Source organism: Palaemon carinicauda, chromosome 19, assembly GCF_036898095.1.
Source record: "Palaemon carinicauda isolate YSFRI2023 chromosome 19, ASM3689809v2, whole genome shotgun sequence".
Taxonomy (NCBI): Eukaryota; Metazoa; Arthropoda; class Malacostraca; order Decapoda; family Palaemonidae; genus Palaemon; species Palaemon carinicauda.
This window is the reverse complement of record NC_090743.1, coordinates 122,875,990-122,890,257: the sequence shown is the minus strand read 5'-3', so window position 1 is coordinate 122,890,257 and position 14,268 is coordinate 122,875,990. Positions and strand designations below refer to the sequence as shown.

The 14,268-nt window shown below is 41.1% G+C and overlaps 1 protein-coding gene across 3 annotated transcripts in view; it reads right to left on the bottom strand.

Annotated features, from left to right (window-relative positions):
* Positions 1-310: 310 nt before the first annotated feature.
* Positions 311-14,268, bottom strand: part of peo (pendolino) — a 179,034-nt gene continuing 165,076 nt past the window's right edge. For all 3 annotated transcript variants that reach the window (XM_068393872.1, XM_068393873.1, XM_068393871.1), the window contains 6 exons: positions 13,268-13,401; positions 12,167-12,231; positions 11,521-11,621; positions 10,349-10,539; positions 9,696-9,864; positions 311-1,518 (listed from right to left, as the gene is read on the bottom strand). In XM_068393872.1, the coding sequence (XP_068249973.1) occupies positions 1,420-1,518; positions 9,696-9,864; positions 10,349-10,539; positions 11,521-11,621; positions 12,167-12,231; positions 13,268-13,401 (759 nt within the window). In that variant the 3' untranslated portion in view covers positions 311-1,419. The remainder of the gene's footprint in view (positions 1,519-9,695; positions 9,865-10,348; positions 10,540-11,520; positions 11,622-12,166; positions 12,232-13,267; positions 13,402-14,268) is intronic.

Below are 14,268 nucleotides of genomic sequence, written 5' to 3'. Positions count from 1 at the left end.
AACATCTATGATGCCTGGGTAATGTTTGTACTTCTGTAGGCAGTAGATCTTGAAGAGGTGTTATTACAAAATACTGAGGTTCATGGCTGGAGTATGGTGTACAGACCACAATAGAATGATTATACCAGGAGATTTGGGTCCCAGAGACTCGAACATAAAATGGCAAAGATTAAGAAGGTCATGGTATGTGATGACAAGGGGCAATGGGGCTGGGAGCCTTTAACATAGTAGTACTGTAGATGTGGAACAGGTCTGTCTGTCTTAAAAGTATTAAGGGTCCAATTACTCAAAAAAGGGAAATGAGAGGAGCTTTCTTTGTTAATCATTTTATTTACATATCATACAAAAACATCTTAAAATGGAAAATGGATACTAATTAGCGACTTAAAAACATTACATTGAACAATATAAAACTTTGCATAGACTTAAGGACTATAGGTGTATGTAGGATACTCTATAACTTTCAGGTAGATGGAAAAGTTTCAATCTATAATTACGTGACTGAGTTGTTAGGTGTAGAATCTCTGGACTAGTATTCCTTTTTTTTTATTTCTTTTTATTCTTTTTGACGTAACACTTGTGCCACAAAGAACGTACGGGCCTATGACACAACATCTATCACAATTGTAGTAATGGACAAAGTAGTATGGTTGGAGGGATTCTTTATTTTGAACTTGCATAATATTTTTTTTTATGGAAGGTCAATCACATTCCAATGCTATGGGAATGACAGCTTGAAACCCAATGGTAACCAAATGTATTAAAATTGCCATGGCCTACAATATGTTGTATCACTTACATTAAGTACTTGGTAATTAATTTTCCATGATAGACTAAAAAATGTCAGTAATTTTAAAAAATCATATAAAAACTATATTTAACCATAGGACCTCAATTAAATAAGAAAAGTTAAGATTATCTATGTTTACAATATCATGATATAGTATTTTATTTTCTGGTTGTGGACTGACATTAGAATATAAACCCTAACTACTGTTCAGTCACTATTGCTCTAGAATTCTCATAATAGACAATATGAAAATACGGCTGATAAAAATAAAAGGGAAAATTCAATTCTTATCACAAACTAGCTATTGGGAATAACTTCTTCCAACAGACGCATCACATTACGTTCATAAAGAAAAAAAAATAAGCACCATTTTCCTGATGCCTCACACAAGACTACTCCACAGCAAATATTGCATCACTTCAGTCTATTTGCACTTCGTATCGATCAGAAACGGCATGTGTGAGTTGCAGGAGTCAAAACATTTCGATGGGTGGTTCACTTTCTAAATATCTGGGAGTGCGCAACACTGTGGCTAAAGGGTTCACTTACAAACTGAAGCAGGACTCAAATGAAATTCAGCATTGCTATGGTATTACGGTACAGAAATACCGGCCATGTTAAGGGGTCTGTCAAGAGGCAGTTTTCGAAAATATTTGCATGGTGCCAGGCTTAACCCAAGACAGGCCATTGTTACCATTTCCTTCTTTGATAGAGCTCTCATTTTCATTCTGAAAAAAAAAAAGATAAAAGATTTACTCAATGCAGGACAAGTAAAAACAGAATTTTCATAATAAATATAAATTTTAAGTAATTTGTATTTTTCCTAACAGTACTTACCTTGAACTAAATTTCTTAGGTGTATCTGGGATCTCCTCCCAACCGACCAGAATTTTGTGTAGTTTACCCTACTCCCGTTTTCTATGCGGGGTAACCTATGGCGGAGTGATACACGCCATGAGGCGACCCGGGGTCAGAGAGCCTGCTTGCTCAAGTCTCGAGCTCCAGTAAGTTTTTGACAGATAGGTTTCTACGAAGTCCTGTATGGCACTCGGGGCAGGATGGGCGGGCCATAACCCGAAAGTAGTTCGAGGTAAGTACTGTTAGGAAAAATACAAATTACTTATAATTTGTGATTTGTTCCAACACGGAGTACTTACCTCGAACTACTTTCTTGGGAGACTTATACCTTAGGAGGTGGGAGTGGCCTTCCGGACCTAGACACCGTGATGAGGAGAGAAAAGGAACCTAAATAGGAGGCTAGATTCTGCTGACCCCAAAGGAAACACGAGAAAATAGGGAAAACTACGCAAAAAAACTCTCTAGTGTCTTAGTAACCCACCTCTGCAAAAATCCTTGGCAGAGCATTCTTCCACTGATAGTGTATCTCATGGCAGTTAAAGGATTTAAGGGTCATGTAGGGAAGGTGATAGGGGAAAAAAGGGGTAAGGAAGGAACCTGTGTCTCTTGGACTTACCGCCCATGGCTTTCCCGGGGCTACACCTTTAAATCTTTTGAAGCGCGGAAATGACGGGACCGAGAGAGAACCCGTCCAAGGATCTCCTCGAACAATCCTTTAAGTAGTGAGCCGTAAAGGTAGACTGTCTAGACCATATACCTGCCCTCAGGATTTGGCCCACTGCCATGTTTCTTTCAAAGGCCAACAAAGTACTCAGTCCTCTAACGTCGTGGGGTCTAGGCCTTCCTGGAAGAGGAACCCCTGCACTGCTGTAGGCTCTCATGATCACCTGGCATAGCCAGAAGGGGATCGTATTTTTGGAGACCGGCTTCTTCACCAATCCCGAGTAGACGAACAGATTCTGGGTTTCGGGGCGAAGTTTGGCCGTCCTCTCTGGGTACTTCCGTACTGCCCTGACTGGACACAGAAACAAGTCCCTCGGGTTGTCCGAACGTGAGATAGCTGGCACTGAGAACCCTTCAAACTTGGGGTCCCAAACAGCTGGATTCTGAGTCTTGGCTACGAAGGAGGGTAAGAATCCGAAGGTAGCTTCTCACCAGCCCTTCGAGTGTGAGATCTCGTAAGACAGGCCATGAATCTCACCTACTCTTTTTGCTGATGCCAGAGCTAACAGAAAGACTGTCTTGAGGGTGAGCTCCTTGTCTAGAATGTCTTTGAGAGGCTCGAAGGGAGGTTCCGAAAGCATTTTCAGTACCCTAGCCACATCCCACTGGGGCACTCTAGCAGCTTGGGGGGAACACGACTGCTCGAAGCTCTTGCTGAGCATCGAGATATGTCTGGAGGCACCTAGGTCGATGCCCTTCAGGAGGAAGACTTGGCCCAGCGCTGCCCGGACTCCTTTAATGGCTGGGATGGACGTGCCCACTTTGTCCCTGAGATAGACCAGGAAGTCTGCTATCTCGTGAATGGAGGCCCCTAACGGCCTGATGTTCTTCGAGGAGCACCACTTAGTAAAGGTAGCCCACTTCGCCTGGTACACTGCGACTGACGAATGTCTCAGGTACCCTGACATCCTCGATGCCGTCCTCGACGAATATCCTTCCTTTCTCAGGAGACGCTCGATAACCTCCACGCGTGAAGGCGGAGGGACCGAGGGTATTCGTGGAACCTTTGGAAGTGAGGCTGCCGGAGAAGGCCTGGTTTGTTTGGAAGTGGCCAAGGTGGAAGGCGTGCCAGTTCCTTTAGATCCGCAAACCACACTCTCTCCAGCCACCAGGACGCTACCAAAGTCATCCACAGGCTGGCCGCCCGTCTCACCCTGTTGAGGACCTGTCTGAGCATCCCGAAGGGAGGGAAGGCGTAAACGTCGAGGTTGTCCCAAGGGTGTTGGAAGGCGTCCTCGAATGCTGCTGCTGGATCTGGCACAGGAGAACAAAACACGGGAAGCTGTACGTTTAGTCTCGTGGCGAAGAGGTCTATCACCAGCGAGCCCCACTTCAGGATGAGGGTCTTGGCCACTTCTGGGTGTAGGAACCACTCTCCAGCGGCCACTGAAGCAGGCACTGGAGCGGCAAGAGCCTTGTTCGACCCGCTAGGGGGGAAAACCACTTTGCCTCCGTCACGGATGAAGCCGTCGGGATGGGGGTAGCCGTCGTGGGTCTACCCCCTCCCGGGGAAATCCGTGGGGTGTAAGTACCCACTATGTCCGCGGCCGCCTCCGATGCTTGGATGGGGCTGGCCGGGACGATGGCGCGGCTGGCTCCATCACGAATGGAGCCGCCGGGACGGAGGTAGCCGTCATGGGTGTGTCAGTGGCCGCCTCCGATGCTTGAATGGGGCTGGCCGGGACAGAGGTAGCCGTCATGGGTCTACCCCCTCCCGGGGAATCCATGGGGCGTGAGTACCCTGGGATACCAGTGGTTGACCACGAAGCCTGAATGGAGCTGTCGTGGTATCGGGTATGGATGCCATGCTGCTGGGTCGAGCCAGTGGCTATCTCCGCTGGACGGATGGAGCTCCAGCGGAGATCCATGGAGCTGCGGGCTTCCCCGTGCTGTCTGGTTGGTTCCTTCGTTCAGGGCGGGCCATCAAAGAACCGGAGGCCGGGACAAGGCTGCCAGTCTGAAGGGGCGACTCTCTCCGCTGGGCGGGTGAAGTCGGAACCTTCGCGGGCTTATGCCTGTCGACCGAGACCTGGTGCGATGACTTCCGTCGATGATCGGGTCTGCTGGAGGAGACGTACCGCAAGGATGGCGAAGGAGCTCTAGGGAGCCAGCCAGTGAGGGCCTCTGCTGCACGGGGGTATCACCTAACCTGCTGAGGCCCGAGAGCCAGTCCTCATCCGTCGCGGGCTTCGGTTCGTCTAGCCTGTGGAGGCGTCTGATGAGGGCTAGTACTTTTCTGTACGCGGAGGCCTCGTCCGCTGAGCCTTCCGCGCTATCTCCTAGGCCTTCCGTCGGATGCTCCTCTGCCTGAGAAGGCGCAACTACGATGGGGAGCCCCGCTTGGGGTGGAGGCATCCTTTTGTCGTGGTACGACTTCGGCGGTTCTGGATGGAGGACGGGCATCGCCGCTGGGACGAAGGCCTCCTTCCTGGACTTGTCTCTCCCCATGGAGGACCAAGCTGCTGCGGGCTTCCTCGTGGCTGCTGGTTGTCTTTCACGTTCTGGACGGCTTGTCGAAGTCTTGGAGGCTGGGACACGGCTGCCAGACCGAAGGGGCGACTCTCTCCGCTGGGCGGATGGAGTCGGAACCTTCGCAGACTTATGCCTGTCTGCCGGAGCCTGAAGTGAGGATTCCCTCAGACGTTTGGACCTGCTGTAGGGGACGTACTTCAGAGCGGGAGAACGAGCCCTTGGGAGCCAGCCAGAGGTACCCGGAACTGCTTAAGCTCCCAGGAGGTGGCTGCGTGGGATGGCAACACGCACCCATTCCTCCCTAGGGGAACGGCTTCTTCTGTGCCTCCTTCTGGGGGATCTAGCGTGCCTCCTGGCGTGGCGAGATCTGGAATGGGAACGAGACCTCCTTCTGCGGGACCTCTCTCGCCTCCTCTACTGGTCCCTCGGGGCTCCATCCTCTGAGGAGAAAGAGTATGACTCAAAAGAGGAGCCCGAAGATTTGTAGGACCACACCGAAGGGTTCGAGTCGTCCCGCATCGCTGGTGGTTCCTCGTGTCGGTCCGTAGGTGACGAAGGCTCCAGGAAGACTGGAGGGAGCGTTGCTGAAGGCGCTGGGGGAGAGCGAGGTAACTTCTGCTGGGGAACCATGCCTCGAACTCTTCCTCCAGTCTCATGGGCGACCTGAAGGGCATCCTCGGTGGCGCCCATGCGAGGGGATCCGATGATGGTGAGTCGTCCTTCTCGGCGTCTCCCCCGGTTGCAGACGTACCTGAAATACAGGCCCATGAAGCGGGGGAAGAGGCTGCAGCAGCCTTTCCCCTCATAGGATCGTCGGAAGAGACGGGCCCCGCTGGCACCAGGACTCCGTCCTCCGAACACACTCCCGTCCCTCCCTCAGACCCCCACTTGCCTGGACCGACAAAACATCCCCACTAGCAGAAATCTTAGACTCCTGGGGAAGAGCAATGGACCTCTTCCCCGCAACTGACTTACCTCGTCCCCTACTCTGGGTAGGGGAAGGCGGCTGAGAAGCTCTATCCGACGAGGCATCGCGAGAAGCAAGCGGCGAGGAGAGGCTCGGCTTCCTAGGTGACCTCTTGGACGCCTTCTTCTTCTTGGTGCCGTAGCGCACCCACTGCACCTCGTTCCAGGACTCGCACTCCGGACATGTGGCTGTAGGAGTACATAAGCTGCCCCTACACGACGAACACAAGGAGTGCTGGTCAACTTCAGGCTCAGAAAGGAAAGCGCCACATGATTTACCAGCCATTGGCCCGGGCCAACGACGGGGATGCTCCATAACACACTAGTAAAGCACCGCGAGACACAGGAACACAGAGGGAAAGGGTAGGAAAGGGTATGGAATGAACACAATGGGACCACATAAGACACAAAGGAGGTCGGGGACACAAAGGGTTGCACTGGGTAAGGAGAGAGCGTCGAGATGTTATCACGACGCGACCAGAAAAGTTACTGGAGCTCGAGACCTGAGCAAGCATGCTCTCTGACCCCGGGTCACCTCATGGCGTGTATCAATCCGCCAGAGGGTACCCCGCATAGAAAACGGGAGTAGGGTAAACTACACAAAATTCTGGTCGGTTGGGAGGAGATCCCAGATACTCCTAAGAAAGTATTTCGAGGTAAGTACTCCGTGTTGGAACAATTATTATTTTAATACTTACCTGTAGGTCACATTATCAAGATCTATGAAGAATGACATTCATGACCTTAGGTTTCTCTTAGCTCCCTAAACCCTGTCCTCTGGGAACCAGTTAGTGAGGAAAAGATGTACAGGTCCCCGTTATTTGCTTTAAAGTGGTGCTTCAATTTACCTTATTGAAATCTCTCTTATATTCTATTTTCTGGTGTATTTGGGCATATTCGATTTTATGTTTTTGAACATAAAACTTACCGGTAGTTATATACTGTACAGTACTGTATATAGCTTACGTCCCTGATGTCAGCTATATATATAACTACCGGGTAAGTATGTTCAAAAATTTATTTTATAATGAAAATACGATTTTAAGGCCATTTAGGTACAGGATTAATGGTGATACTTTGGCTTGTTATCTACATGTAACAAAACTGTGGCATCTATAAGCTGCGATAAGTGTTAGCTATGTGGACAAATATTTTGGCCTTACAGTAGATCAATTGTCTAATTACAGTACTGTAATCACTTAGTTCAATTGGTCTTTACAATTTTTTTTGTTATACAGTATATGCATCATTCCAAAATAAAATTTGTATGTAAATACTTTTTTTTTCTTGTAGATAACATTCCAAAGTCACACTGGATTATTTGGATTTGTTTCATGCCTTCCCTGCCATGATTTGTATCATATCCAGTGTAATAGCTGGGTTTTGGACTATGTTATTCCCCTCTCCAAGTGCAGTGTACAGTGTAGGTGAAACAATCTCACAGAGGTATAGTATGTACAGGGTATCATATCTCCTAGTGTTCTGAGGAATTGATGACAGAATTATTTCTTAAAGGATTACTTTACATGATAAGCTAGAAGACCAGTGCTGTAATTCTTCCTGTCATTTAGGCAGGCCATGGTTTATTATCCCTGTTAGGAAGATAGTTTGTTTTGCTTTAACTGCTAATGACCTCAACTTAGTCAGTGTTTAGAAGTTAGAGAGACTGGTTCTTCTGTTCTATTTAGCTAGAAAAGTATGGTTCAGGAGAATTCTTCCAGCCTCACATTTCTTCTTGCTAACGGTTTTATGTTTCAACGCCAAGTAAATATTGTTAACTTTTACCCAAATTTCTAATTATCCGAGTATAGATGGTGAGATATACAGTATAGTACTGTGTATATCTCCTATCTCCTCTTTCCTTCTCACATTTTGCAGATGTAGGTAAAGCACATCACTAACCTGAAACATTGACAACTCTAGCACACATTGGATCTTGGATTGTTTTTGAAGGTGAGGAAGTTTTACAATCCCTGAATTTGTACATCAAACCTAAAGTATCTTTGCAAATAAAACTGATAGTACATAGTTCTGCTTTGCCTTCATTTTGATACAGTATACTGATTTTTTCTTGTATTTTGTAGTAAAATTGCATTTGGCAATATGTTATTATTATTACAAGCTAAGCTACAACTCTGGTTGGAAAAGCAGAATGCTATAAGCCCAAGGGCTCCAACAGGGAAAGCAGCCCAGTGAGGAAAGGAAATAGTAAATAAACTATGTAAGAAATATTTAAATACATCTGAACTAACCAATCAAAGCCTATATCTATCAATAAGCTCCAATTCAATAAACTTATCTGGGTCCGTGTGATGGTCCCTGTAGCTGTCTACCAAGGAAAGTGGACCATTTACTGAAACTGAGGTTATGAATAAAATATAAAATGTTTTCAGATCAGTAAAACCATTTAAATTGATCGGTCATATATGAATTACAGAACAGGCCAAACTGCAAATTAGGGAGAGCAGATGATTACTTCCAGGAGACTTACGTTATAGAACTTTAGATAAAATGAGTTATAGAAATCTGTCCATACAGCATCATCATTGCTAGAGTACAATGAATTAACCTGTATTCCTAAAAGGACTTAACCCAAGTCTGGGCTTTCAGAGTAAATATAGCACACACTATATTCTCAAATATGACCAAAGCAGATTCATGCCAGCACATAAGACCATGTCACTCTTGAATATAATTTACCACCAGGTGGTACAAATCTACTCTGATTTATACCACTTGGATAAAACTGCTTAAACTGACATTAGGCAACGATTCAGGAAAAGGGAAGAGTGGAAATAAAGAAGAGTGAACCATACATTTAGATGTCAAATATTAAAGAGCAGTGGACAATGTCCATAAAAATCAGCTCGGGAAGCTGATTAAGGCTAAGTGAAAGGAGTATGTTGCAGATGACAACTCCCCATCAATCATCCAATGTGGTAATAAATCTTTGGTCCAAAAGGGGTGCTACTTACATTCACAACCCTAGGAGAGCCTGAAAGGCTGATAGGTAAAGAAATATTACAGTAATTAAAGTCATCCCTAAAAGAGATTGCATTAGAGACAGTTTACAAGGAGAGAGAGTTGAAAATTTTGGGTGTTTAGGATCAACAGTTGCAGAGGATGGTGACCTGGGGGCAGAAATAAACCACAGAATACAAGCAGGATGGAAGAATTGGAAAAATAGGGGTTAAGTTGAAAGGTAAAGTAGACAGGACAGTTGTGAAACCAGCAATGATGTATGGAGCGGAGACGTAGGCAATAGAGAGGACAGAAGAGAAGAAGATGGATGTGTGGGGTGACAAGAAGAGATAAGATACGGAATGAGGTAATTAGGGGTACCACAGGAGTTAGAAAACTATCAGATAAGATCCAAGAAAGTAGACTGAGGTGGTATGGTCATGTCATGAGAAGAGGTGAATAGTATATTGGGAGGAGAGTAATGGAAATGGAGGTACAGGGAACAAGAAGGAGAGGGAGACCAAAGCGAAGGTGGGTGGACTGTATCAGGGATGACCTTCGATCAAAGGGATTAACTGGTGATGAGGTGTGGGACAAAGGTAGATGGAGAAAGCTGACCAGAAACATTGACCCCACATAGAAGTGGGAAAAGATGTAGACGAAGAAGAAGATAGTTTGTCCCTAGGATATCCTTTTAACATTTAATAAATGAATAGCCAGTCCAACCTTTGAGCAATACTCTTCATCAATGGGTATTCTTGATGCTTATGTTTCTTCAGGTAGTTTCTTTTTGGAAAAACAATTGAACAACAGTACTTTTAACCAGAATTACAAGCAAGTAGCTGAGCATTTTCCAGTACTCTAAACATAACCCTCATTATTACCACAGATGATGTAATATTAATTTTTTTCTCCTCATACTCACCCTTTCCTTTTTGAGCTCTTCGCGGACTTGATCGTGAATGGCAGGCTGATAGGGTGAAAATGCAATTGCATGTGGATCGTCTGTTGCAGGAGGCTCGTATACCTTACTTTTGCTATTTTCTACGCACTCCCGAACACGTAGTAAAAACATTTCGTTGTCACTGTCATACCTGCATAAACAACAATAAGATCTTCAATTTACTGTATACTATATTAGAAAACTAATTATGGAAACTTTGATGCCACTGCAACATGAAAAGTACAGTATATTGATCTGTGCTTTTGCATGAATCATAGTTCCATGTTTAATGAATGTCTTGAGCATTTTCATTCAGTTTCCAACTAGTGCTAAGTTACACAGGAAACTAAAGGTCACATATTTATCACTTATTTCTCTTGACTCACAACCCCTTCTATATAAGATAAAATATGCATTTTATTCTATAATCAGTAACATGATGAATAACCTCAACAAAAACAATTACGGTACTATTACAAATTCCTTTTGCTGAATTAGAATAAACTTTTTCTTAAGAATAAGATTTTTCAAAAGTTATCAATTAAAAGGAATTTACTAATCCTATGAAATATGGCAAAATATGCACAAACATAGTTTTCAAATATTGTTTACAAAAAAATATTAGGACTGCTTACAGTACTGCTGCTTCAGGATTGAGTGGATGGCTTGTTTCAATTTTGTAAAAACATCTTCTGACATAAAGTAATACATGCCACAAGTGATTTACATTTCTCCGCCATTTGTTGGCGAATCCTCGTTTGATGTCGAGCTCGCGTGTTTCTGGGTCGATCAGCGGGTGGAATACTGGGGTCTCGAATATTACAGTCTGCAAGACAAGATGTCCGTAATTACATACTGTACCATCATGTTGTCTTAAGCAGCATATAAAAGTTTGAAATGAAAATTATTACCATAGTAAAATATTGGACAAGGTTAACTAAAATAGCTGATTAACATACAAATAATTTTGCAAACAAATGTTGATTCAATAATCACTGAATAGCTGTGAATTAATGTGGGGCCCATGTCTATTTTTTAGAGACAAAACTTAATGGTAAAATGTAAAAAGTTAGAAAAGGAAAATGTTCACATGAACAGACATTCTACACCTTGCTTTTTGAAAAAGTAAAAAAAAAAAAACTCCTTCCATTTAACCGAGGCACTAACAAAGGCTATGAGTACGTGTGACTAAATCTAAAAAAAAGAAAATGACAAAATATTGAAAATAAACTAGAGAATGTTATCAGATTAATTAAATTGCTATGGTAAATTAAAAATTAACCTGATTTACCCAATTAAAGAAATATTTCCTTGAACTATTGCCTCCATACAGACTAGTTCAGTACAGTACTTTTTTTTTTTCCCCAATTCAAAAAATATCCTGAAAAAAACCACCTACAGTAGGTTGAAAGTGGTAAAATCCTAAGGACTTTACTTTGAGGAATTGAAGTGAAGAGAAAAGCAATGGCTATTCTCATCACTTTATTAAAAATATTCGCAGAAAATTATGAAAGTGTGGGCTGCCTTAACTTTCTACATTTCTGAAATTACCATAAACAAAAATATTCAAGTTGGTAATTCCATATATATAAATTGCTATATATATTGCACAAAACATTTTCTTATTTGCAAAGGAATTAAACTAAGGAAAATAGGAACAAGGATATGAAAATATACGGTCGATATATTTTTGTCTTCGTTTAACCTCATTAATCCCACTGTAATTGTGGGGTCGGCCGCTCAAGTCACCCTTTTTCATCTATTTATATAAATATACAGTATATCATAAATAGGAAAGAAAGCTTACTGGCACATCTCCGTCAGGATAATTTTCCGGGATATGAAGATTAAAACGGAAAATGCCCTCTTGGTAGCTTCCCTGGCGTATGAAAATTACTCCAAACCACACTGAAAATAGAGCACACTTTCAAAATACTGCAAATAAAATAAATTTTTCAAATACTAAAATTAGAAATAAATTTTCAAAATACTGTGCTGCAAATAGAATAAATGTGGGAACTGTACAGTGCTTGTTTCTAGTTTGTTTTGATCTATCCAGTTAAATACAGTACAGTATATGACAAGGTAGTGAGGTGTGTGTGTGTGTGTGTGTGTGTGTGTGTGTGTGTGTGTGTGTGTGTGTGTGTGTGTGTGTGTGTGTGTGTGTGTGTGTGTGTATATATATATATATATATATATATATATATATATATATATATATTAATTTATTTATATTGCTTTAGAAAGTGGGCATAAGTTTGCCCTTCCATGATAATGTTCTAAAGACTAAAAGCATGATTTAATCCTACCTTACCATTCAAGTATAATTTTATCTCTACCGTTTTATACATCTACTCCTACCACTCGGGTATCATTTAGTTACGAGTCTATCCTACCTTACCTGATAAGGCTATTAAAATACAAGAATCCTCAGCTGAAGGGAAACCACTTACCGAGATACGATTTGCCTGATGGCACAACATATACCCCAGAGACTCGCTGTTTCTGCAAGAGGTTACTGCAAGAGACAAATTTATACCATGTGTGAGGATATTGTGCAGAGACAAAAATGCAAGCTATGTGCAAGGGTAACTGCAATATAAAAACAAACTAGTTTTATTCTAATATACGGAAAGTCAACGAATACTTCAAGAGGATTTTAAATATATTCTAGATGAAAAAGTGTTATTTAACTTTACGGAATTATCCAAACTGACATACTGTACTATTGAGGTCTGGCTGATGTAAATTTATTGATGACAAATAATGGTTGAGATTTTGAAATCATAATGTGAATGACAATATCATCAGAGTAGAAGAAAACATGAGTTTTAGAATATATACTATTGCTACTATTACTTGCTAAGCTACAACCCTAGTTAGATATGCAGGATGCTATAAGCCAAGGGCCCCCAACAGGGAAAATAGCCCATTGAGGAAAGGAAACAAGGAAAAATAAAAGGTTTTAAGAACAGTAACATTAAAATAAATATTTCCTATATAAACTATAAAAACTTTAACAAAATAAGAGGAAGAGATATTAGATAGAAGAGGATATAGTAAAAGCATAGTTACGCTAAGTATACAACATTTGTAGAAGTAAAATGTAGGTCTATGAAAAAAAAAAAAAAAGGGTAGGACCAGCTAGAGGTTAAAAGGATAATTTGTATAAATGCAAATGAAAAACAAATTTAGGGCAAAATATAATTCTCATTTAATTATTTGAAATTGGGCAAATAGAAAATTGTTTAAGTTGTATGAATATTTAAAGATATTAAAAAAATCTTCAAAGTGAATAAACTATGGAATAAACATTTTAATGAACTTCAACTAGACAATGCCATCTTTAAATTAAAAAAAAAATCCAATTAAACCAGAGAAAGTCTTGAATAACTCCTAAAGTACTGTAAATAGCTTTCAGATTCAACAACCAAAAGCAATTTCTTATAATTTTGATTGCAAAGACGTTCTTGCCAATTAAAATATTTGTTCCAAATTTACTAAGGATAAAAAAAATGAAGGTGGTTAGAGTAGGCCTTTAAGAAATCACTCACTATTCGGCCAGTAGAGTATACTCCAAGAAGTAGGGACTGTAGGAGTGATTGCCCTTTGGCGTGGAGGTCCGTCTGTCTATCATCTTGGCAGCCATTGATAGCTGTTGGTCCATATCGGGAACAGAGGGCAGCACCTGCAAGTAAGCTTGTGATCAGTATATGGGGATTATTATTATTACTAATTATTATTACTACTAAATTATTATTATTATTAATCATTATTATAATAATATTGATAATATGAACATTAATATTATTATTATCATTAACATTATCATTATTATTATTATCATCATTAGGCTATCATTAACATTATTATTATTATCATTATCATTATTATTATTATTATTATTATAATAATAATAATAATATTGCTAATAATAATATTAATATCAACATTAACATTATTATTATTATTATTATTATTATTATTATTATTATATAATATTGATAATAATAATAATATTAACATTAACATTATTATTATTATTATCATATTATCATTAACATTATCATCATTATTATTATTATTATTTTTATCATCATCATTATCATTAACATTATCATTATTATAATAATAATAAAAATTATATTATTATTATTATTATTATCATCATCATCATTATTACCATTATTATTACTGTATTATTATCATTATTTTATTATCATCATTATCATTAACATTATCATTATTATTATCATTATTAATAGTTCACCAGACTTTCAACTGGACTCCCCAAAGCACTAGAAGAGTTGAAAGACCCAGACCTACATGGCTGAGGACTATGAAGCGTGAAGTAGGATATGACGAATGGAGAAGTACAACTGGCGAAATCTAACTGAGGCCCTTTGCATCAATAGGCGTAGGAGGAGATTATTATGATTATTATTATTATTATTATTATTATTACTTGCTAAGCTACAACATAGTTGGAAAAGCAGACTGCTATAAGCCCGAGGGCTCCCGCAGGGAAAATAGCCCAGTGAGGAAACGAAATAAG